Raw genomic sequence first — 26,926 nt, 5'->3', positions numbered from 1 at the left:
ATATTCATTTGGACCCTCTAAATTTTTAATACATGTCTCGTTATTAAATAGGTCCTGTTCATCCATATTTTGTTAAATTTCCAAAGAATAATTAAGACCCACTTTTCGGGTCTATATTTCGAGATAGATACGTTTCCGTGCGTTAGCAAGGTACCAAGGTTATAAAAGTTCATATACAATAGCAATGATGTACACACTTAATTATAAACATACATGAGGCCTCTCCTTATAATACCCTCTTCTTCCTTACTTCTTACTCACTTCTTCCATTATCCATCAGTTTTCTTTCTCCAAGAACACTCCCTCCTTATAATACCCACTTCTTCACTATTCATTCACTATTTTATTATTTCATTTTTTTTACACAACATTTAAAAAAAACACATTTTATTATAATTAAACACACATTACATTATTAAAAACACAATACAATAATTAAAAAGACAGTACTGGAAAAAAGCCTGAAAAGCTGAAAAACAATACGATTACTCTTTAACGTCATCGTCTTTGATTGACATTTTTCCTATTCCTCGGTAAGCCGTATCATTTTTCTTACTACTCTTAAAGTAGACTTATTTATTAAAATACTTAAAAACATTACAATGAAAGTAGAAACAAAACACATAATTCAAACTAAAGCACACTTAAAGATAAAATGGTTTGGAAATGATTTGAAGTTATTATTTGAAATGGTGGTATGGAAGGGGTATAAATAGAAAAAGAAAAAACAAAATTAAAAAAAAATGGCATGTAGCCGTTACATTTAAAAAAAAGGTTTTGAAATTTTTTTTTTTTATTTGGCTCCGATGGTACAAAATGGCCCACCACCACTCCACAAACGTGCGTTCGAAAGAAGGAGAAAGGGAGAGGACGCCGACGAAGACGCAGCCGTGCTTACAGCGTCCTCGCCGGGCCACGCGTCGGACCCCGGCCGGAGCTATAAGCACCGGCCTGATACACTTATGGAAAAGTTGTGCCATCATTTTTTTATGACACGTACAATTCCCTTCAACTTTGTTAGGTAATTAACATCATCTATTTCCAAATAAGACATTTTACCACTTAAAAAGACTTGACAAAATTGATCACCAACCAAATGTTTTATGACCACAAAAAGTGTATAATTCATTACTAATTAAGCATCCCATTATACAACCTTAATTCTAACTTTTTGCATATATCTTCTCTTAACAATTGTGAGCTCCAACACCAACAAAACAACCGTTTGTAGCTCAAATGGGAAGTGAATACAATAATACCAACAAGCCCCGCTATGACATTAGCATGTCTAGAAGAACTCGAAGACCGCAGTCAAGAGCCCTCTTTGGAGAGAAAGTGAGTGCGTTGAAAGACGAGGAAGATAAAGTTGTTGAAGAGGAAAATGAAGAAGAGAAGAGAAAGAAGCGGTTTATGGAATTTTTCGGCGAAAAGGAAGAGGAGGAGGTAGAATGCCGAAACTCTCTTGGAGAACGTTTCACGGAGGAAGACAAGCAACACCAATTGGTGGTGATACACGAAAAAGGGAGTGACAGTGTGAGTCTTAAGAAAATGGTAAGTCGTTGTGCCAAGATGTGGGGCGGTCTGATTAAGATCAAAGGAGGTTCTCGTAAAAAACGTGTACTTCAGCTTACGATGTGACTATTGATCAAGATGCATACTGAGGGTTCTCATACGTCCTCGTGTATTCGTATTTGATTCAAATAGCACATATGAATTACGTACATAAAAATCGATATTTTTCATGAGAATTGTCTATAATTTTGTGGTAGGTTCATTATATGGAATGGACCATGTTTGTTATCTATGTTACAACCTATTTATTATTGACATTATTCATGCTACCAAGTTGATATGCACATTACATTACACGAGAGTAACTATCTGCACGTTGCGGCGGTGAGATGGTGGGGTGATATAGGTCATAAAGTGTGATAATCAAATGTCTTAACCGTACGGGCTCGCCTTCGGATTTAAAAATTCGTCAAAGGTATATCGAATGACATCTCTAATGAAAAAACACCCATATAATTTTTATAATTTATCGATGTACGGTTTGTGAGATAAAAGATTTTGAATGAATTGGGAGAATAAATGATTTATGGAGTAAAGCGAAAAAAGATTATTGGTTGAGATTTGATGAGAGAGAAATGATGTTTGGTAATATAGAATTGATAGAAGGGGCATTTTGGGAAAGTAAATGTTGAAACTTAAATATTAGATATGGACTTTTTGCTTTACATTAGATTTATTTTTTGCAACTAAGCTATCTTTGCTTGTGACCGGTAGAAATGAGTCAATGAGTTGATATTTCTAGTTTTTCATATTTTATTTAGTCTTATGTCAATTATTTGTTGGTTTAGTTTTGACTAATCAGTTATAATCAACCACTAGCTAAGATTTAACATGGCGCCTGGTGACCCGACCAGTATTTTAGTAACTCGATCACACTTTTTGCAGCGAGGGTCGCTGCAAAAAGGGTCGCTGCAAAAAGGGTCGCTGCAAAAAGTGAATAAAACAAATTGACACTAATGTCTGTCAAGTCAACAGTGTACACATTTTACACATTTTAAAAATACATGATAAGTAGCCATATATTTATATTAACTTTTATACTTTTAATTTTATTTTTATTCTCTTTACTTATATATTTACTTGAGTTTTATATCTAATATAATTTACTTATACATTTTTTCTACGTAATCAAATATTCTTTTTATACTAAATAGCTTCGTGCCCGCGTATTGCAGCGCCTATACAGTGATCACAATACAAAACATGTGAGGGGATGCGACGACGATAATTGCGAAGCAAACACTTGTATTACTCCATAAAAATTACCATGATATATTGACTTCAAACAAAGGAAACGTAACCGTTTATTATAGAAAGAAAAACCTTAGTTGATGATGATGAATTCGGCGGCGGTGGTTGGTGGCGATCAATCCGATGAGAGAGAGGTTGTGATTTAGTGTGTGTGTCAATTTAGTTAACATATGTTAACTATTAAATAGATTAAAAAGATATAAAAGATGAATATGAATTTGTTTTATTCACTTTTTGCAGCGAGTCGCTGCAAAAAATGAGTAGTCGAAATACAAAAAAGAGGGTCGGAATATAGGTTGCGACATATCTTTGATGGAATAAATTTGGTCTATAATTAATTGTAAAAGGCTACTTTATTCGAGGGGACGAGTACAAAATTAAATATAATTAAAACTAATTTGACAAGTACAAATGACCTAAGTTACAAATATCACACGTTTATTTTCTTTCGTAGCTGCTTCCCGCAACATGCCTCTCTACCAAACATAATGTTGCTGACAAACATATCTCAAATTTATAAAGGCCATACTATATATACATATATACTAGATTTTTATCCTACGGGAAACCAGAGAACGATTTTAAAACAATTAAATTTTACCAAAAATATATAATTATATATAATGTGAAAGTAATGAAATAACATTAGATATAAACCGGACAAAATAGGAGTTGTACGTTAGATATTACAGATAGTAACAAAAGATATTAAGCCGAGATTTATATAGGACATTAAGCGTATTTTTAGCAAAACATGTTTCCTGCTCGAATGAAATAAGCCATGACTTTGTTAGCGGTATACTAAAAAGAGGTGGGAAACAAAGTGTAAACATTTTGACCAATTTTGACTTGACCCAACTTACCAGCAAAACTATTACATCTAAATTATCAATTTCAACGCCACATACATATGCCAAAAATACATTCACGACAATATATCTAGACAAAAATAGGCACCAAGTAATTATCAAAATCAAATGTTAAATGACATTTGCTTTGTTACATGATTCACATGAAAACTTGTTTGTACATATAGTGTAAAAGGGAAGAAACTTCCAATATTGATTTAGAGAGATCATTTACTCCTTTGAAACAGCTACAGGCCTCACATAAGTGAACACCTTTAAGGGATTCTTCTGACATTTGGGGCTGGTTAGTGGGGAATCCTAAACCGGGGTATGTAGCTCCAACACTCTTTGAAATTTGCAATGCATAAATGTTCTTGGTAAACTCTTCCCTCAACCTCTCTTTTTTCTTCAAAAAGTTTGGAGAAGCATGTATATATGAACAGAAATACGATCATGAGAATATAAGCATCATAAATAATGGTTCAAGATAACTTGAAAACAACTTCCAAAAGTGCCCAAAACATTAGCAAATCAGCCTCCAAATCACATACTAATAAGAACCCATTCCTTACTCTACCCTTGGTGGCAACACCTGAAATGTGATCAAATACAAAAAGCTAACATTTTTATTGAAACCTAGTTCATGCAAATAGAAAAGTAACAATCTTTTCAGAACTAAACCTGAAACATTTGGGCTAGTTTTACTGAAAACGCAAATTCGAACCATTACATGATCATGTGTTACATTTAAGACCTCAAACTCAAAGATATATATTACCAACTCGTTGAATTACCAAGTAAAAGATCTAAGCATAAGATATATATTACCTCGTCTTCTAATTACTGTAGGATCCTCGTAAACTCTGCAAGGTGCATCAGTCGGGCCGATAGTACCCCTTCACCATAGAAATCAGTCTTATGCAGGGTTATTGCACCATCCACTATCATATGTGTTTCAAACCTTCAAATAAAAATCACACCGTATTCAAATATGGATATAATATTAACTTCTAATACTAAGAGCATGTATATACAGTATACAATCCTACAATCACATTCCAATTTTAATTCTTTCATCATTATGTAATTTTCTTGTTGTTTATTATGAATGATAGGTAATTGGCACAAGTTCTTTAATGCACATACAACTTAATATTACCAATTAGTGCACTTAAAGGTTAATTTTCAATGGATTTTAGATATCTACATCTATATTTTCTATAAAGTACAGTCTTCACACAAACGTTTTTCAAAAAAACCAAGAGCTGCTCCTGCATTTTTCATTTGCACTACACCACCAAAATTTCAACTAAAATCCATATAAGCTATGTAGGATATAATCCAATCAAACAATACGATGTTGCTACCCATGCCATCTAACTTCTAGAATTCAAAAGACAAAAATAGTCCCATGCTTAGTGGACCTCCCACCAACACCCAGTTTATAACTAACAATTGTGACAATCCCATATATTATTGAATGCATCAATTTCTGGTGGTCAGTAACTAAAACCGTATGACATACCACATTATGACGTTCTATCAGATTTAAGATTCAAGGTCAATCTGGCTAGACCCTTGTTGACATACCACATAATGTGAAAAATTAAAATACTAACCTAAATGCATCTGCCTGGCTAAACCATCCACCGAGTGCTCAACTTTTGAAAACATGATCATAGAGACTGCTCAAAAGATGATATAAACAACATAATATAAAAGAATATATTTTAGTAAGTATGATCATATATGTTTGTTAGATATCATATTTCACAGTGCTCAACTAAAAACGAAGTACATTTTCCACATGGGTTTTTGAACTAAAATCCTTCGTTTAACCATTCATTGTGCTCAAAAACTGCTACATTTGCACAGACCCAAGTTTTAAACAAATGACTACCTTCAACTTTTCAAGAAATCTTATTTTCCAAAATATCACTATCACTACTTATCTTGTATCTTAACAAATACACCAAAAAACACAGCCCATACCCAACTCATTCCTTGTCTATTACCAAACCAAACTTAAACCAAAGCACCATCCATCATAGTAAAAACAAAAGCATATACCTGCAAACCAAGACACATACAGTTGTAGTTCTCAATCTGACTTGGTCCAAACCAAGCTGGCCTTCAATCCAGCAGCTTGATATTAGGTTAATATAAATAATCTCGATAGCCCCTTCAAATGCATCAGCCCCTCGACAAATACACGAACCATGTCATTAACGAAACATCAGGTTAAGAAACAAAAATTAAGTTAATATATAAACATAAATACCTTGATATTAGGTTGCATTTGTTCATAGTATGATTTTTCTTTCATCATCATCATCATCATCATCATCATCAGCCGCATCATCGTCATCATCATCAGCCGCATCATCATCATCATCATCATCATCAGCCGCATCATCATCATCATCATCATCATCATCAGCCGCATCATCATCATCATCAGCCGCATCATCATCATCATCATCAGCCGCATCATCATCATCATCATCAGCCGCATCATCATCATCATCATCATCATCATCATCATCATCATCATCATCATCATCATCATCAGCCGCAACCGCCACTGAGAAAAGGCATTGAACAACTCATATAGAAAACCAACAATAAATTAAATAGTATTGATAACGCTTTTAAGGAATATATAAGTTAAAAAAACCAACAATAAATTAAATAGTATTAATAACGCTTTTAAAGAATATATAAAGTTAAAGTCATACTACTTGGAAATTGACTCATGAACAACATTTGACCCATCAAACCTAACCTTACATTCTTCAAACTCCACAAACAACTTTCAATGTTGACCCAAACCCATTTTGCCTCCTCAATATTTGAGACTTTTTATTATTTCAGTCATGGAGTAGCAAAGAAAACTATGCAGGACATTAATTTCCCTAAGAAAATATAAACAATCTCGAAAACTGGAAATGCATACCTTGTCTACATATACCTCTTAAAGTGGCTGAAATCAAACCAATAGCCATATCAACGCTAGCATTGTGGTTTGGAATCGATTCTTTAACATCGTCAATCAAGACACGATTTTGGAGACCTGAACATATAAAGCCATCATAAAGCCTCGAACAAAAGAATACATAATATATAACAAAATCAAACTCGTCCTAAACATTGCAGTAAGTTACTACAAACCTGAACATATAAAACTATACCCTTTGATAATATAGTCATCCTCTCGCTTGCTGATGTTAATAAAATGGATATACTGCATAAGCAGAATAAACAGAGTTACCAAATTTTTTTGATAATCTGATATTTTATGACTTACATTATCTTGCTCGACTTCCTTAATGATATCGTCCACATAAAAAATCATGATTACTATGATCTGTACACGCTTGTTGAAGCTCATCAACAGTAATATAAGTACTTCAGCCCTTGTCAAAACACCGGAAAGCAGAAACAAGATGCTCCTCACGGTCCAGGTTGTTCAGGTGCATAGCAGCAACTACCATTTTTCCATAGTCAGTTGTGCACTTGTACCACTGCTATCCACATCCATAATCTGCATTGTTTAGCTATTAGATCAGTTAATATTTCAAAAAATTTGTCAACTCTATAAATATTTAGTACAAATGGCCAAATAATCCGAGGCCTGCAACCAACATAATTAGTAGCAGTGGCAAAATGGGTGAATTAGGTAATCGTCAAAACAGGCTGGATTGTGTTGCCCTGAAACATTTCTTGACGAAAATTACTGGAGTAATTTATAGTGGGTCAAAAATTGTTAAACGGGTTGAGAATCTGCCAAAGTCTATTTTCGGTAGATACAAATAGGCAACATCCTATAACGCTTAACTCAATTATTTAAAATAGCATTGTATAATGGTATTTCTGCTATCATGATTAACGCATTAATTATCAAGTAAAAAGTCAGAATAAAAAGTCTATTAGGCTAACCTTACCACTGAGACCATGTTGCGACGAAGTAAATATGACATGTTTCACCACGAACCCAGCTTAACCCACTACCCAACCCACCCTGACCACACACATCTCGCCATTTTTAGCCACCATGCAATCACATTTTTTAATGTAAGGTCACCAGACCCATATTCAAAAACTTGTCTAGACTTATTACCCGACACGCCCATCAACCAAATGTGTCAATATGAGCCAGATTTGGGCCCAGTCCAGATTTGCTATCACAAAATAACTAACCTAAATTTAACTTCATTTACTTATCTTTTAACTAATTAACAATATAAAACGAATCTATCAAAAAATTATCAATAAGAACTGTCCATTCATATGGGACATCTTCTATGTAAAATCCCCCTTGTAGTGTTACTAACCCCACATTCATCTGGAACATTCAGTGTAGAATCCTAAAATAAAAAAAAACTAATACAAAAAATTAATATACTTCCCACCCTCATATGGGACATTTGCAGAATCCCCCTTCAACAGTCGTTGAACCAACAAAACACAACACATATATCATTTTTATTCTGGCTTGAAAAATAGATAAATAACACAATGGTTCCACACCACATACCCTACATACATATATGACTACTTAATCGAGCAGCTATAAACTCCTAAGACTTATTGAAAAAAGAGTTATGCATCATCAAAATATCAAATTTTACTGGATTAGAAAAAGGTTGAGTTCATGATCATATTACCTCCCCTTTTTGTATATCACACTTGCTAACGACAACATAAAACTAATATAAGTTTTGAAAAACCATTGATACTAAAGTGACTTTAATAAAAACCACTTCTTTAATCCAAATTTTACATAACAAAGAAAAACCATATTCTAATCAACAAATATTTGAATAACAAAGAATTTTTATTCAAGAAAGTTTGAATAACAAATATAGGTTATTATACCTTCTTGTTTTCGGCTGCTTCTGGTTATAGGACGTGCCGGAAGTTGTTTGCCATCTACCGGTCGGAGAGTGACTAGGCTTTTGTTTTCAATCAACTACACAATAATTGTCTCAAACATAGTCACCGGAAACGGGAACACACCTGCGTTTTTCGTACGGTACACTACGTACCGAAACGCGATCTAGTTCGTGATAATGGACGTACCGGATTTGATGTATTAATTGAGTAAATCACGTTCCAGGAGCAAGCTTTTTGTCGTTCCAGTCAATTGGATTCGCCGTTCCAGATTAGAGAAATTGTGTTTAAGGGAGAGATAAAGAGTGGGAGAAAGGAGAAAGAGATATACAAGTTTGTTTTGACAGGCGGAAACGGAGGTAAGCAGTGGTCAACGGCTCAAAACTGCCCAAACTATTTAGATCTTACCTCAAAATAAAAGATAGAAGAGAAAAGAAAATAAAGAGATAGAGGGAGAGACGGAGAGAGAAACCGAATGGTGGAAATTGATGGTGGTAGATATATAGGATAGAGGAGAGCATAATAATGTTTGTTTTGACAGGCTATTTGTTTTGTAGTATGACTATTGAATAATCACATCAATTTTACATATTTAACCTTTATAGTTTTGAACTTTTTTTATTTTTGTCTTATGAATAACAATCTTAGTTATATGTTTTTTACCAAATTTACGTACTGAATATGGTACATCGTATCGCGTACCGAATCGAATCAACGTTCCGAATGAACCTACCCCCTCTCGTACCGGATTTTAAAGACCTACGAATCGCGTACCCATTTTCGTTCCCCGTACCGTATCGTACCGCGTTCCATGTGACTATGGTTCGATCAAGGTTGTCACTATGAGTACACCAAGTTTATGATATGATAAGTAGTACATAGAGCTTATGTTACCTAGGAATATATGATTTCTTAGTTGAAAGATATGTTAAGCTTTTCCTGTGTTCTCTTATTGACAGAGTTGGGAAAAGGTAACTGATTGCCAACGCCCCAGGCAAGGGTCAATGCCAGATAGCTTTAAAGTCCGAAGTGTGCCCCTTGATGGAAAACCCGGGGAATAAGAGGATGTTCTATATCCTAATTTTGGTGAATCAGCAATTCGCTTGTTGTTCCAGTTGATTCTGGTAAGATACTATGTACTATAGTACTATATGGTGTACAATAAGATCAGTTACGTAAGATGTGAATTTGTAACAATTTGTTACGCAGTGTGCTAGCACAGTTCTTGCGGGCTGTCTTATTTTGTTTTTCGGGATATTAGCCTTTCTTTTTTGGTAGAACATTCAAGTTGACTCTAAAGTCTTGATCAGGTTTTTGGTGGATTATTTTATGAAGATCTTAAGGAAAATCAGGGGCAACTACTCTCCGCAAGAGAGGGTGGATATCCAAACTGGAATAAGATTGATACTCAAATTGTGTTTGGCTGATGGTTTTGGATGGCTCCTGCATGATATATAGAAGGATGGGTATTCATGGCCATCCTGTTCAAATTCAAGTAAGTTATCTTTTACGTAACCTGGTAATTTTGTATATCAGAAATATGCATGAAAGGTGATACATTTTGTACTTGGCTGTTGCTGCACAATTTTAAAATTAAAATGCTCTTCATGGATTTCTATAATTTATTTTGGTTTTTATAATATTTTTCCTTTCACCATTTAGACCCATTAGAGATAAACATAACCACCTCGGCCTATTGTTATCTGGTGATATTTAATATATTAGTATATAATAATCAAATGTAGCATAATACTACTTCACATAATTCAAAAGCAAGCATTTCAAAACGTATGCAATAAAAATTAGACAACAGTTTCATCAACTACAATCCTTGGCTCTTAGTCTCTTACAGTATTTATTTTCAACTCCTCAGACCCTAAGTTCTAATCTCCATCTTTGCTTATGATTAAAATGAATTAACAAAGTAGCATGCGTAAAAAAAGACAATATATTTGCTTATGATTATGTACATAATAGACAAGATATCTTGATCCTTCCTGGTCCATACACCAACGCTAGGCACTAACATACTAAGCCTTGCCTTGGTTTCTGGCTATCCCTTCAATTTCCCCAAGAAGATCCTATAATAGGTTCAGAAGGGTGAAAGACTCATTGATCGACTGATCCACTATAGCCAGGAAGTTTGTATGGTATGCGTGAGGTGGTATCCCAAATAAACACTATCCGATCAGAGCTATCAGTAACCTTGCTCCGATCCGCTGACCAGCTACACTCGAGAAGATCACATTGTGCCGGTGTCTCTCCATCATCTTAATGCGGCGATTTTCTGGTGCATATGGACGCATATCCCACGAATCATACATTCCATTCCATTAGTAAGTAGGTATGACCTGTTAGGCTTAGTTGCATGCCCTTTATTGTAGTTTGATGACAAGGGTCATGGTCACCTCATTTCTCCTAATATCCTACACTTTGTCAACGTTGTCAATTCCACACCACTATATATGTTGTCTGATGCATCGGAAAAGGAAACACCTGTAACCTGGTATTTGTCTACTGGATACCACCCCTTCGACGTAAATCCAAGAGCTTAGCGGTCTCATCATCTGATCCACTCACAATAAGAGGACGACCCATACGAGACAGGCAGCAATGCAGCATTAATTCACAAAATACAAGTGCTCAGACATCTTCTTTATCTGTTTCCTGTCTCCACATCCCAAGCCCTTAACGTCTTGTCTGAACTAGCTGAAATAATCTGCGATCCATTACTAGTCCACTCAAGATCCAACACAGCATTGTGTGCCCTTTCAGAACCATATAGTTCTTACATTCTAGCATTTTCGAACTCAACTGTTGGTTTCTCAGAATTTGTTACAAATTGAGGAGAGATGTATCTTCTATCAATCTGCAACACCAAGGAAATAAACCGTCATAAAGTCAAAGTCGAAATTGAAGAGATAGAACACGATTAAACTCAAAATTAACCTCCATTTCTTCTTCAACATCAACGGTTGTCTCGAAACAGGATGATGATTCATTAGACAACACAGCATCAGGTCCAACCTTATCAATAGCATCAGCAATCAACGTTCCAATGATGTCGGCTTAAAGAAACACACAAATGGTCTCGTCAGAAGCAAAGGTAATGTAAACTTAGACTCTACCTTTACATTTGCAAATTACCGAGCATCGAAAGTTGTTATGACAAAAGACAATTTTAATTGTATCAGATGCCATCATGACCTTTAACAGGATGGCTCTCTTCTCAAGCTCCTCGACCAGACCAAGCAATGTCCTGTCAATACCTTTTCAGTACCAGTCACTTGTACGCTTGCCACCAACCAAGCCCTGTAATCTGACACGTTCCTTTTCCAAGAATTTGAACTCACCCTGGCCACGATATATCAATCCTTTTCATTGATCTAGCCTTGAACAACCTCTTTATAATACTTAGCTTCACCAACAAGATGGAAAAATTGGGAATAATACTAAGCATGGGGTTAGAATTCAACTAGATAATAAGAATCATCAAAGGAGCTTTGGGGGTGTTTGGTATGAGGGAATCATAAAGAATGGAAATACAATAGAGATTGGAAATGGTAGGAAAGAGAATGAATATTTGGATAGGGAATAATTATGTTTGTTTAATACAAACAGAGAATATCTGCAAGTATTCAAAGTAACTGCAAGTTCTAATTAGTTATGGAAGTTTTTTATTTTAGATTCCTAAATTATAAAAGTTTTTGGTTTTCTACCCGCATGTCCGGGTTGTTGTTTGGGCTTGCCGGCGGTTGGTCATGCTGCTATTTGGGCTGTTCTTTGGTAACTTCTTGGCTACTTGGTCATCAGGGCATGAAGGGAGTTATTTCACAAATTCATGGTTGCTGTTACGCAGGTGCAGACTGGAGGTCCTTTTCTACCTACGGTAGAACCTGGAAGCAGTCTCTCTACCTTTGGTAGGGGTAAGGCTGTCTACATATCAACCTCCCCCATACACCGTCGAAGACGGTATTGGGACCCAAAACCCGTGGAAGACGGCATTGGGAGTTACTTTACTTTTTTTGTTACGCAGGTGCAGGCTCTTGTGTTGGTTATCTAATGCTGGAAGGGAGGATGAGGGTAACATTAAATCTGGATATTCATGTTATTGAATTAATATCTTTTTTAACTTGGCCAATTTGTATTAATTTCTTATCATTCTATTACGCATTCACATTTTATCCCTTGATGCAGATAAAAATCTTTTCATGCGATCACATATAATTGATGCAGGAAGAAGCGCAATCATGATGGCCCAAGAGACAATAGATTAATCAAAGAATAATAAAAAGAACCGGTAGGGTTCAATGAACAACTTCACTATTATTTAGTAACAAAAAAACGTCCCCTTTACAATGAAAACATCACGGAATATATAGAAAAACAATCATAAACAAATTAGGGAACATAAAACATAAAATATACATTGTAAAAATAGAAAAACTAAAATTAGTTTAGTGTACGTTGTCCAAGAAAGCAGGTCACGTCCAAGAGTCTTGTATCCACGTGGGCCATAAATGGTCTAGTCAGCCGAATACGCTGGCCCAAAGGGCTTGCCTGCATCATTCTCCCTCTCTTAACAAAAACTCGTCTGTGAATTTTTGCAAGCTTGTAAACACGAATCCAAACCAAAGCCACCTGGATCGAAGGGAACATCTGCCCGTGTCTTGCCACAATCAACGCACTCTCGTAGGACGACAGACCCAAAAACATGAAGATACCTTACACTGGTATTCTTAGATAGAGTCCTACCAATTGTTTAGAGATGGAAGAAATCACAAACAACACATTGATATTCTTCATTGAAGTTGCTAAATTGTAAACACAAGCAAATGCATGAACATAAAAGTCCATCTCAACAAAAAAATAGCAACAACGTACCACCACTTGCACCGATTTGCATGCAATAACAATCCACCATATCATTAAACAATACTCGTAGTATACTGTCAAAGGGTACGAAACATAAATAGAATAGAAGACACATAGATTTTTCATATCATATTTAGAATAGCCGATGCATAGAATTTCCACATTAGTGGTTGTACACATTAGCAAGCCGACATTGACAATCGACTAAACCGATGCAGAGTCCATGAATACAGATGGTGAATCGTGTGGATCAAGATCAGCTACATCGAATACCTTAAGATGAGTATGCATATAGACTCGCGCATCCGCAAGATTTGATTCCATCTTTGCGCTCGCCACTGAACCATTGGTTTTTATAATTAATAGATAAAATAATTTCTATCTTGCCATTCAAGTCGGGTCTTGACTGCATCAATAATGCTCCTAGTTTTTGTCAATTTATAAGGCTACTGCTTTTGTGTTTTTCTTTGTCAATGGTTAGCACATGATCACTAAAAAAAATTATAAAGACAGTTGTATAAACTCTGTATGTTTTAATTTGGAGGTGGCCATAGATCAAAAGTGAAAATAGTAACTTATAGTTGAATAGCAAAACATTAAGTGGACAGTAGTTGGTCTTGGTTGGTTTCCATCAAATAAAAACATCATATGAACATGAGATTTTCTATTATGTGCTCCTACATAAATTACTTTATGAGATAAAAGACTTGGACAAAAAAAAGTTACCGAAGAGGGACTTGATGTTGGATATCCCCTGAGAAAAATCCGAAGGGTCTTCAAAGAAAATATACTAGTAGTTTAAATTTTATGTGTGTGCGTACGCTTGAGACTAGCCAACCTACATATAATGTATCAAAAAGCGATCTACTTAAACTGTCCGATGCTTATAAGAGATCAGGCATTACAAAACACTCCTAAACGAAATCAAACTTAGCTCTATTAGCGATACAGTCAGCAAAAAGTAAATCCATTTACGAGTACTAAATTTGTCCGCGATGCTCCTTTTACTTTATTCCTTCAATTATATTTTATTTTACAAATCATAAATCTCATAGTATCTTCTACTCAATCACTGAAAAACTTTTCTCTCTTTCAATCACCGAAAAAACTTTTGTCATCGGAAATCTCTATAACTTTTGTCATCGAAAAATCACATATCTTCTTCTCGATCGATCTTCTCAAATCTCAATCGCCTGAGAAATTCATTGCAACGTCATCGTTAGCTCGATCTGCAAGTGTTTCTAAGAGCATACTACACTTTGTGATTAATTTGCTTGTAATAATCAAAAATTTGTGTTAATTCCCTATATAGATTCACTACAAAAAATACTACTTTTGGCGACCAAAAAATTAGCGACGCCAAAATTCTCGTCGCCAAACCCCACAAAACGACAAAAAAATTGGCCGAAAGACTTTGAAAGTCAAACCTTGAAATGTCGTCGCCAAAGTCGTCGCTAACGGCGTCGCTAACCATATTATCATTTTAATTTCAAATTAAATTATGCATTGGTCAATGAAAAATAAAGGTGTCGCTAATGGCGTCGCTAAATAATTTAATTATTTTTTTCTTTTTTCGTTCTCCCTCCAACCAAAAGAATTTCCCGCCAAATTTGTTTGCGACGCTCTTAGCGACGAAAGTGTCGTCACAAAAATAATTTTTATTTTTAATTTTTGTTTTCGTTGTTTCCCTCCACCCAAAAAATTTCCCGCCTCCTTTTGCGACGCTCTTAGCGACGACATTGTCGTCACAAACATAATTTTTATTTTTAATTTTTGTTTTCGTTGTTTCCCTCCACCCAAAAAATTTCCCGCTTCCTTTTGCGACGCCATTGGCGACGAAATAGTCGTCACAAAAGGTTTTTTATACATTAAATACTTTAAATATACTTTAAAACTAACTTATCAAATACTAATTTATAATTTCTAAGATGATATATAATTTCTAAAACTATAAATAGTTTTAAATACTAATTTATATTATATTTACGAATTAAGTATAATTTCTAGCGTAAGTGATGAGTTATTTGCTTTGGCGAATGGACCAACAAGTGTAAACTCATACACGGCTTGCATAGTTAATGGTGTGAGGTTCGTGGTTGAAAGTCGAGACTCACGCCGAACAACTCAGAACAGCGGGGTTTCAACAACCGATTCTAAAGGAACCACGTATTATGGTGTGTTGGAAGATATTCTGGAGCTGTGCTATATAAAAAAATGCAAGGTTGTTTTGTTTAGTTGTAAATGGTACAAAACCGATAAACAAGGTTGTGTCACCAAGAGTAACATAACGAGTATTTGTACTTGGTATGAATGGTATAAAGAAGAGCCATATCTTCTTGCAACGCAGGCAAATCAAGTCTTTTACCTTGATGACCCGGTTAAAAGAAAAGGTGCATCTGGAAAGTATTGGAAGGTTGTCCAAGAGGTTCATCATCGGAAGATTTGGGAGCGAGATATCAACGCAGGTGATATTGAAGTGGATCTTTTACATGGCAGCAATTCATCTGATATTTTGTTGTCGGCTAACTTGGATAATGTGCCATACACGGGTTTGAGTAGTGGCGAACCAATAATAATTGAAGATGCTCCCGCTATGGAAAATGCCATGGAAGATGATCTGCTAGACGATGATGACGACACAGATGATGGTGACACGGACGATGATGACATAGATGAACACACAAACGACGATGTGGATAATGAATGTGAACCACACGTGGATATTAGTTATGATTTTGATTGATCTTGCGTTGTAATTTGTAAAAGCACGTTATTGTAATATATAATAATTTGTTTGATCTTGATTGATGTACACATGCATTATTTAAATGAATATTAATTACCGTTCTATTTGGCATTATGTTTGTATACTTGTAATTTTTACAGATGGCAGCAGTGCTCCCCTCGTCTCATGGTGGCGACTGTGGGGGTGATCCCCCAGGTGGTGATGGTAATTGGCAACCACAATTGGGATGTGCGGCGAGCGGTATGACAAATTTCTGTACCATTCTCTTTACATGAATTTAATTACATGTATGTTTGATTTGTTTTTGCTGAACTTAATTACTTGTATTTTTGATTTGTCCATCTTATATTTGTAGGCGCAAAGGAGGGGCGAAAGAAGAACAAGAACCTTAGCCTTAAGGCGGCACACAAAAAGTCGTCCAAAGAAGTCCTTGACATTGACTTTGAAAAAGGGCGAAGAGGGACCTACATTGTTGTTGGTGTTAACAGCGATAACTTCAATTCTCTGGTCGGGACAATCATCTCAAAGATCCCGTATTACTTTCCTTCATGGGCGTCCATTCCTCCCCAGCATACCTGCACCATCTATGACGAGCTGCAGGTTAAGTGTTTTTAGTGCAATATTTGTTGTATTTTGTGAAAGTATAAAGTTGTCTTACTTGTACTTATATTTTTGCAGGCTTGGTATGATGTGGACTCCCATATCTATGACCCGCATGGGAAGTTCATCAAGATTGGATTGAATAAGTACTTTGCAAAGATATATCGAGATCAGAAGTACAAGTTTAGCCAAACCCACTTTGAGGCCAGAGGGGGGGGTAAAGAATGGAGTTGCACTTAGGACATCACCTCCAGGAGATGTGTCTGCTGATTACTGGGAAAAGTTTGTGGACTTCAAGCTTTCAGATGCTTTCCAGAAACGGTCTGCTGCTAACAAGAAATGTCGATCAAAGCAAACCATTAAAGTCCGTCATGGAAGAAAGAACGGGGCTCAGATCAGATTCAATAACATAAGTTATTTTGTTTTTACAGGATAGTTGTGACATTATAAAAAAAATACTAACCTTATATTTTTTTTCATGTATTTACAGAAAGGCGTTAGCCCAATTGATCTGTACAAACGCCACCGGACCAAGAAGGGTAGATTTACCGAGCCCGAGGCTAAGGAACTTCATGTATGTTTTTATTACTTGTATAACATTTATTTTTAACATACAATGTTTGCATATTTATAACTTGGGGTTATTTTTGTCTTGTAACCATGTAGAGGCGGATGGAGGAAATGAAGAATGACCCGAATTGCATGTTGACTGAGGAGGAGATCATGGAGGAGGTGTTGCAGCCGCGCCGTGGGTGGACCCGGGGGTATGGACGAAAACTCCCCCAATCCGCCTTTGTATGTGAGGCCTCTTGTAGCCGTTCTCAGCGCATGTACACGCTTGAAGAGATGCAAGAGTATGTGGCAACCTCCACCGCACCCCTTTGGAAGAAGCTTGGTATGGCCCCGTCGACCTCGAAGAATGCAAATGACGAGGAAGATGATTTGGAGGATTATGGGGCTAGAGATGACGAGGAAGATGATGGAGAGGAAAGTGATGGAGGAGAAGATGATGGGTCGGCGGATGCTTGAATGTAGGTTGTGAAACTTTGGAACTTAGTGCTTTTGGTAAAACTTTGAAACACTTTGACATATGAAATATTTTCTACAAAAATTTACAAAAAAAATTTAAATAAAAACAATCCTAATTGTTATCATATTATCATAGAACAAGTGATTGAAAATAAACATATGCGTGTTATGAACGTGCATCATGATTAAATACATATATTTAAATGTCAAGTACAGGATCACAAATATGTTTATATTTTAATTCTTAATTATTTTTCCTAATAGTATCACATTATGAGTATATCTGTTTCAAAATATTCTATAATGGAGAAATTATTATATATAGCATGTGCCTTGTGGAATGACTACGACAAACAATTCCATCAATATGTCTAGGCTAATAATGACAGTGAGGAACCTATGATTATTGTGCTACAACTTGCAAAATATAACACTTAAAACCGTGTTTTTTTAAAATTGTAAGCTTTTATGACTTAAATGTATGGACATCTAATATTGTTAATATCGTAAATCCCGTGTCCAGTGTTGAACACAGGTCTAAAATCTAGTTATAATCTATATATGATATCCTCAAATATTTGGTTTTATCTACATTTCTACATGGGTATCTATACTTTAAATCTAGTTTAATCTAAGGGTTGTAACAAAATATCATAATTTACACTTTTTTGTTTTCCACTTTAATTTTCACTTTTCATCATTAATATGTTTTTAAAAAAGATATATGTGTTTAATTATATAAAGTATAAGTATTAATATTGTCATTTAATAAAGCTAAATAATTAAATTAAATTTAATGGTTATATAAATCAAAGATGAAATTCATCAAAAGATTTTTATTTGTTTTGGAATGAATTTAAAACTTTGTTATGTATATTGGTAGATATAATAGATAGGGTGGTTTTCTAATACATTTAACCTTAAAATAAGAACAATGAGAAAACACAAAACTTCATTTGCTTCATTATAAAATAACATAATACAAAACTAATTATTACATTATCTATACTCTCTTATAAAGAGTATTGGATTTCTTAAAATTCAGCACTTTTTTTCTTTGCAAAATTCCCCAGCTTAAACATAAAACCCTTACATACCCTTCTTTTCTCATTCTCTTTTATCATTACACACACTTATCGACCTTTTATCACCCTCCGCCGCCCCCATCCTTCTCCACCGCCTCCCCCGATCTCCACCACCGCCTCCCTTTTGTATTGTCATAACCTTTCAGCCGCCGCAACGCGCGGGCATTATGCTCGTTTAAGTACAAATTAAATTGTCACAAATAATAGTTACACCAATTAATAAATTAAGTAAACGCCCGTTTATGTAAAACATGATTTAAGAATTAGTTATACATACTCCGTTTGTTAGTGTGAAAACCGTACCGAATAGTGAGAATTGTTATTAAGATCTTAATAACACTTCTGAATAGTGAGAATTGTTAAGGAAAATGAGAGGCGGGAACTTCACAAACCAGAATCAAGTATCTACACTTTTGGCTCAAGTTAAATCTCAAAGTGAAATGATAGATTCTCAAAACTTGAAAATTGAATCGCAAAGCAAACAAATCGAAGAGATGCAGCAAGCTATGTCTGACTTTAGAGGAGAGCTTAGTATTTTCCAGAGTGTATTTCAAAACTCGTATAGTGCTTCTATGCCTATGGGAAATCTATCTGCAGGTTCTGGTTTCTCACATGATGGCATGTATGATACACAGGTTAGAATAACAAGTATCTTATGTATTGGTTATAAATGCCTTGATTTTTAGTCGCATAATCTATGTATTAATTAATTTAAGTATTATTTTATTTCTTTTCAGCCCCCTTCAAGAAGATACCGTGAAGATTCTCGAGTGATATATGAAAGGGTTCCCAACTAAGAGTTAGTACTACATAAAGGTATGCTTCTATTTGACCATTTTCTTATGAGCCTTGTGTCCCTAGGTGATTCTATTTAGATTTAGGAAGGTGTGACTACCAGCTAACAAGTGATTAAAATTGTTTATAAGTAGATGAGAGCAGACTACCAGGTAACAAGTGATTAAAACTCAAGTTGGTAAGTGGCAACAAATAGAAAACATATGGAATACTTGATAAGTCATAAATAGGTGTTGATCCGTGGTATTTTTAGGGTTTCTGAAGGAATTTTATAGAAATTTATGCTAAAATTTTGTTAATTTGTGGTTAGTTTAAGTTTTGTGGTGAATTAACAGTTTCAGAAAGTATTTGATGTTGATTTTGTTCATTTTATGCTTTTTCTATGAGTTGAATTGTGGTAATTTTGGGAATTTTTTGTGAGAACTAGTATTTTGAAAACTAAACAAAACGTTTTCACTGATGGAAGGTTGAATAGTAAGGTTTCCGGCTAGAAATATGTGATTACAGATGTCGATATAGCGATCTATGATGAGAGTTTGATTATTGTAGTGAAGTGACATCATCAGAAGCTAAGCATAAGCGCTCCATGAGGTTATTTGTTAGTTATCGGTCACATGATTTCGAACATTGGTTGTCGGCTGACTACTTTCTCTTCTAACTACAGTTTTAGGGCTAGATGTCCAGGAGGACGACTTTCTGAATAAGTTCATGTATTTTAGAATGGGCAGACATTCTTTTTAGTGGCTGTTGAGTCAGGCTAGAATATTTCCTTCTACATTTTTCTTGAAGAGGCTCATGCAGACGGGTTAGTGTTGGTAATATGGTTCATATGGGTTTAGCTGAGATAGATATGTATGAGAATGTTGTTGGCATTCTATGTAGAGTTGAGAAAGTTCTAGAATCGCGAAAATTAGTTAACAATAGGTATGGTTATGGAATGAAACTGGTCACTTTGATTTTTGAGGCAATTGCTAGTGGGTATTGTGAGAAAAAAGATTAGAATGATTTGCTGAGTCTTTTTACCAAGATGGATTGTCTTCTTGATGCCGTAGTTGGTAAGAAAATCATACATTCGATGTGTCAAAATCTTGGAGCAGTTGCAGTTGAAGCCTTTAAGTTCTTAGAAGAGTTAGAGCATTTGGGGCCTTACCCCTGATGCTATGACATTTAAAATATTGATTGGACGGTGTTGCAAAGAAGGCAACTTGAAGAAAGCCTTCTTTTGTCTATCTGATCTAGAGGCCTAAAACCTCATAAGCGTTCCTATAATGCCATTATTAGTGGTCTTTGCAATAGAATGCTGTTACAATATGCTAAGCCCACACTACAATCATTAGACTGATCACTTGATTTGATTCACCTACTTTACTTGTTTGATGTTGTTATTATTGTTATGCCTTTATTTTTATAATGTACAAAAGAAGGAAAAAAAAATGTAATTGTCTGTTTAAAAAATGGCTTTATAGTACTTTGCAATCATCTCAGATGCAACTTAAAATTTGCAACGATTGTATTCTGCTGTCGTGAGTTCTTTCAGAAATGCTATCAAAGACAATTATCAAAGCTCCAAATTTACACCAGAACTTAACGCTCAGCAGGTTTACACCATTTATGCTATCTTCAAGTTAACTATTTGAAATTTTGAATATGATCAAGATGTCTATAAAGCGATAGTGTTGGTATATTAAACTGGTAGACAAATTCTCTTATGACTATAATCCATAATCTCAACTTTTGTGAATTTAAATACTTACTCATTTTAATGTCCTATTTCAGGTAGTTACTAATGTAATGTGTTATTTCAATTTTTTTTACAGGCATTAAGTAGAGAACATGTCTTTGGATGACTCGATAGATTTTCAAGCCTGGAATTAAGAATTGTGAATTAAATAGATACATTTTTTATTTCGGGTTTAAGATTTTTATTAGTCAATGTACCTTGCATGTATTTTTGTTTGGTATATTAAAATTTTAATACTATTATAAAATAAATGATTTTGATTGACATATAGCTTAATTACTTTGTGAAAGTGTTGTTAAGTGAAATATTATATATATATATATAAAATTTTTTTTTTTAGATATATAAAATTTACACATCTAAAAGTGTGAAGATTTATCTCAAAAGCTCACACCTAAAAGTGTGAAAAATAATCTTAAATCCTTACACTTAGAAGTGTGAGGAATTAATTCAAAATATGCACACTTTAAGGTGCAAGGAACCCCACTAAAATTATCACATTTAGAAACGTGGGGAATTATTTCAAAATCCTCACACTTTGAGATGTGAAGAACTACACAAAAATTATCACATTTAGAAGTGTGAGGAATTACTTCAAAATTCTCACATTTAGAATTGTGAGGATTATTTCAAATAATCACATTTTAAATTGTGAACTCTCTTTTTTAATTTTGTGACACCTTGTTTCCTCGCACAACAACCAAATGCGAACTTTATAAATCTACATATTTATAAGTGTTTATATATTCTTTAAAAAATGTTAATAAATGAAGACTTTGTTGTAGTGAGAGTACATGGGATATGTTATTATCATTGATACGATGGATAAAAAACTCTGAATACGCACGTATACAAGTGGTAAAAAAAATTATACGTACAAAAATAGTAATGAAACATTAAATTTACGATTTTAAGCATTGGCAATGATGATTCTATAATATAATAGCTATTAAAAATTTTTATAAGACGGTATCAAAAGTCATTATTATAAGGATAATCACATTAAAATTTTTAATATACTTTTTTAATACTATATTTGTATTTGATGCTCTATTAGCTAGTCCTATATATATATATATATATGTCGTGATACACAATTAAAAATATACAAAAACATTTGACAAGATGATAGAAAGAACACTCTCCGCTTATGACACATGTAGGAACAACCGCATATTTTTACCGAATTAAGTCAGAAGTCCAATCTGAAATACTGGCAAATTTAACTGATGAGTTAAAAGCCCAAGCAGAGACTCGCGATGGTCTGGCGGTTGTTCTGATAAATTCTACCAATCTGGTTACCTACCAAGTCAGGCTTGCTATGGTGAGTAATAGATATTTTCTCAAGCAAACTAGTGCATTGGTGGAAGATTGTAAACTTGAAGAAGGTGATAAGGTTAACTTCTCTTTTCACAATGTTGAGGGTGAAACAGTTACTATTTACTTTAGCATGAGTAATCCATAACTATTAGAAGAATAAGAATTTGACTGCAAATAATATATATGATGTAAGCAGTCGACTACAACAATAATATAAGCTTGTTTTGTCTTTTTTTGGAATAAAATGAATGTTACGTGCTCTTAATTAAGTAAATATCATAAGTAGTGATATATTATTAAATTCACCTATGACTAGAATTGAGTCTTGGTATTTATTCTCACCCAACGAAAACCAGAATGACATCAAATATAGTTAATTATGAAGAACTTATAATACCGTATAGATTATTATGTTTACGTGGTCAACTAACACAATCAAAATCAGTCACCATTACCGTATAGCCTACCATGTCCATTATCGATCTCCCGCATCCTTTGGGCAACTATGAGTGATTATTTCGAATCGGGGCTTAGGGATGGGACGAGGTGAACGACCGTCCGAGGTTCGATTTAATTAGGGGCCTGATTTTATATTATTTTTCTGTATATAAAAAAAATATATGTTATTAACTAAGCTCATTACAAATTTTAACAATTATCCAAAAAATAAACAATAGTACTTAAAAAAAAAAAAAAAAACTCACTTATACATCTTTTATGGATAAAAAAAATTATATTATACCTCTTAAAAGTAAAACTAAAACATGCGCCTATTGTGTGTGCAATCTGCTAAAGACTACGTGTCATTGTTACAATTCATAAAAGTCTAAAAGGTAACAAGAATGACACAATTCACAAAAGTCTAAAAAGCATCAAGCAACACACTCTATATTATGAAAGGAATTATTTTTTTATTTAATTTATATCTTTTAGGTTTTAGTTTCTACCTTGTTTTTTTAGTTTTGTAATTTTAAATTGTTAATGTTGTATAATATTATAAAGTAGGAATATGGATCATGTTAATCGGACATAATTTAAAAATAGAATTGGGTGTTTTGAATTTAGATTTGATTGCTACAATGGGTCAAAAAGACTTAGCGGATTGGCGATAGTAGCGATTGAGAATTAAATTTTAGATAATATATATAGACTATCAAGAATTGATCAACTAATTTGTTATAACATTTATCATTGTTTTTATATTTTAGTTTATATAATTATAATTGTTATACTTATCTTTTTATTTTCTCAATCGAGGTCTATAAATCTTCAAAAACGGCACCGTTTCGAATCTTAGTTTGAATTCCAATCTTCCTAGAATGGTTGATATGTCAAATCACATTTCTAGCAACGTCATGGAACACTAGATGCCATTAATCATGTCAAAACCAATATAAATAAAAGAAAAAACGTTGATACACTTTAAAAGATAATTAAGTTATCTCCTTAAAATGTATAATATTTAAGGAGTACTTCACTTCTTTATAGAGTTAATATTGGTAGTAAAACTCCAAACTTCTTTATAGAGTAATAATGATATATTGGAAGTAAAACTCCAATATCTCTTAATAAATTTTAAAATGTGTAAATGATGAAGCAACTCATGGGTGAGGATTACATAAAGTAACCTTAATTAGTACATGTCGTAGTGTTGCTTATATATACACTTTTTGTTGCATGCTAAACGTTTTTTCCTACATTTGAACCTTGTTGTTAGTCATAAGTTAATCATTTATTATGTCGTTAATGCATTTAAGTGTCATCTAATTATTATGTCTTTATACCAATGGGGTGAAACTGTGAAAACTCAATAATACCGCCATGTGACCATATGGACTCACAGATGAAGGCTAGAAGTGACATGTTCAAAACTTGTCAAAGACAAGTGGATAAACTATATCTTGTAATCTTATGTGTGAGGATGATGGCTTACCAGACATGAGTTCTATGAAGTGTACGCTCAGGGTACCAAAACAATACATGAGACCAGAGGGTTCTCACCCATTTACCCCCACCCCAATTATTATGTCTATAATATATATAGACAGATAGATAGTAACTTGGCCACCAAGTTATGTGAAGTTCTTCGAAGTGGGCCGCGTACAGTTTAGACTGTGAGAAGTCAGCTTGAGCTGTTTCTCTTGAGTTAGAACTTTTTGATTGTAGTTTGTCATTTTAAGGGTTATTTTGATATTTGTAGATTATCTTTATTCCGCAACAACCCTGTAATTCTTTATATAGATTTTATCTTACGATTTGTGTTCAAAAATATTTATTTATTGCTTTTATGTTCTATTATTCTTATTACTTATATTGTATTCACCCTTCTACAAATGTCATTATACTCGATCTTGTATATTGTGACATAATAGTTTGGACACGAGCTGTAAATGTTGTGAGGGGATCTAGGTCGTCGGTGGAAGAGCTATTACACATCTACAATCATTCTGAAAGGTTAGCACATGCATTCCCTTTTAGAGGTTTCTTCTATTTGTTTGCAGTAAATGTATATTCTCCGGCGTTCTCATGGGGTAGGTGTCATGACTAACTTATTTCTTTTACACTTAAGAGAATAACATAAATTATCCTTTTACATAACATTGTTGTGCTTGTTGTGGATAATCCTGAATTATATCACCGGATGTCAGAGGCCTTTAATTCCAAGGCATCTGTTAGATTTGTCATCTTACTTTGTGTGATATATCCATCACCAAAACCGATAATTTATTATAGTTTCTAACTTACATTTCAAATTTTTTGACTAGTCAATATGTTTATATAGTATAACAAGCATATAAATGTGGTGATCATTTCCAATATGGGATTTCTATTACTTGAATTTCAATAGTTTAGGATTGAGATATTTGATCTTCCTAAACGTAGATGACTATAACTATCCCCGTAAATTCTAGACTTGTAGTTGTTAGTCATATTTATTTCTAGACATTGATAAATTAGTATACGCTATTTAGTGGTGAACGAAATCAATAATTATAAAAATAATATATAATTAGTATAAGTAGTAAGATGGTAATAGTAATAGTAAAATATCATATGTTTAGTAAAAAAAAAAATTTCGGTCATATATATATTTTAACAATTTACGGTGAGCAAGGAATTTTTGTAAGTCCCAACTATTACTAGATGGGTGCTGAAGACACCTCTATGTCGATGGTGAGTGAACTTTGCAACACGATCAATTAATCTGGATATGACCAGTTTAGATTGATCGTGTACCAGGTTAACTGGAGTTAATATATAAAGGTGACAGAATATGTAAATTAATACATTGCAATAATATAAATGACAAGTATGTAAACTGGTGAAACAATATGTAATTTTCTAGTGTATTTTATTTATTTATTTTTTAAATAAAATAGAAGGTTGTTGCGGAACCAAGATAATACATGAATGTAAATATCCTAACAACCCATGAATTACAATTGATCTAAACTTGGAAATTCTCCTAAACAATCGAAACACTTAGAGTTGTGAAATGTTCCTTTTTGCGATTGAGAGAATATTGCACAAGTTCACCAATATTGCAGAATATATGTATTTGCAAAGTTACTGAAAATGCTTGTGCAAGGACCTTTATTTATAGTCGAAGATTGAGCATGGGGATCTCAACTTCGACGTACAAATATGGTTGACAGCACACAAAAGTATTGTTTAAATAATCCTTTGTGTGTGCTAAATAAAGTAAGACAAAAGGTTACTTTATTCAACCACTCTACATCTTTGCACCTTTATCCAAAGACAATATCATTGCCCGGTTAAAAGGATGTAGAGTAAAAGGTCCTCCTCGTAATCAGTGTAAAGCTTTGTAAGAGCATTTACACTGGAGGATTCTCTAGCTGATTGATCTGGTAGATTGTCAACTGGGCTTCGCAGCCATTTCCAATCTCTGTCTTCCATTTGTTGTCTTTGACTTCAACTGGAAGGTCTTCAGATTCTAGTCATCTGATCTCAACTAGAGGAAGTCATCAGTTGCTAAACCTGTACAATGCAACTGGACTTCTAATATTTCGGACAATTCCGCATGCTCTCCAGATGTCGCTGGAGAGCTCCAGTTTAGCTTAAACTGGTCCTAACAACCAAAGCAAAACCAAAACCCTTTTTTGATTCTTGTTTTCTCTTTTGTCGATCAACAACCAAAGCACCACAACAT

General features: G+C 34.2%; 1 protein-coding gene, 1 long non-coding RNA gene and 1 pseudogene across 2 annotated transcripts; 1 reads left to right on the top strand and 2 right to left on the bottom strand.

The window, feature by feature from the left end:
• Positions 1 to 1,221: 1,221 nt before the first annotated feature.
• On the top strand, positions 1,222 to 1,647 carry LOC122580916. The gene has a single exon (XM_043753060.1). The coding sequence runs from the start codon at positions 1,237 to 1,239 to the stop codon at positions 1,636 to 1,638; it is 402 nt and encodes a 133-aa protein (XP_043608995.1). The 5' UTR covers positions 1,222 to 1,236; the 3' UTR covers positions 1,639 to 1,647.
• Positions 1,648 to 3,782: 2,135 nt separating this feature from the next.
• Positions 3,783 to 6,000, bottom strand: LOC122584006. Its single transcript, XR_006321384.1, has 4 exons — positions 5,742 to 6,000; positions 5,291 to 5,356; positions 4,500 to 4,632; positions 3,783 to 4,263 (listed from the first exon to the last, which is right to left on the bottom strand). It is a non-coding gene; the product is annotated as an uncharacterized LOC122584006 (long non-coding RNA).
• A 4,625-nt stretch (positions 6,001 to 10,625) lies between these two features.
• Positions 10,626 to 11,366, bottom strand: LOC122583391 (annotated as a pseudogene).
• Between the last annotated feature and the right edge of the window lie 15,560 nt (positions 11,367 to 26,926).

This window comes from Erigeron canadensis, chromosome 9 (genome assembly GCF_010389155.1).
Source record: "Erigeron canadensis isolate Cc75 chromosome 9, C_canadensis_v1, whole genome shotgun sequence".
NCBI lineage: Eukaryota > Viridiplantae > Streptophyta > Magnoliopsida > Asterales > Asteraceae > Erigeron > Erigeron canadensis.
This window is presented reverse-complemented; position numbering and strand designations above follow the sequence as displayed.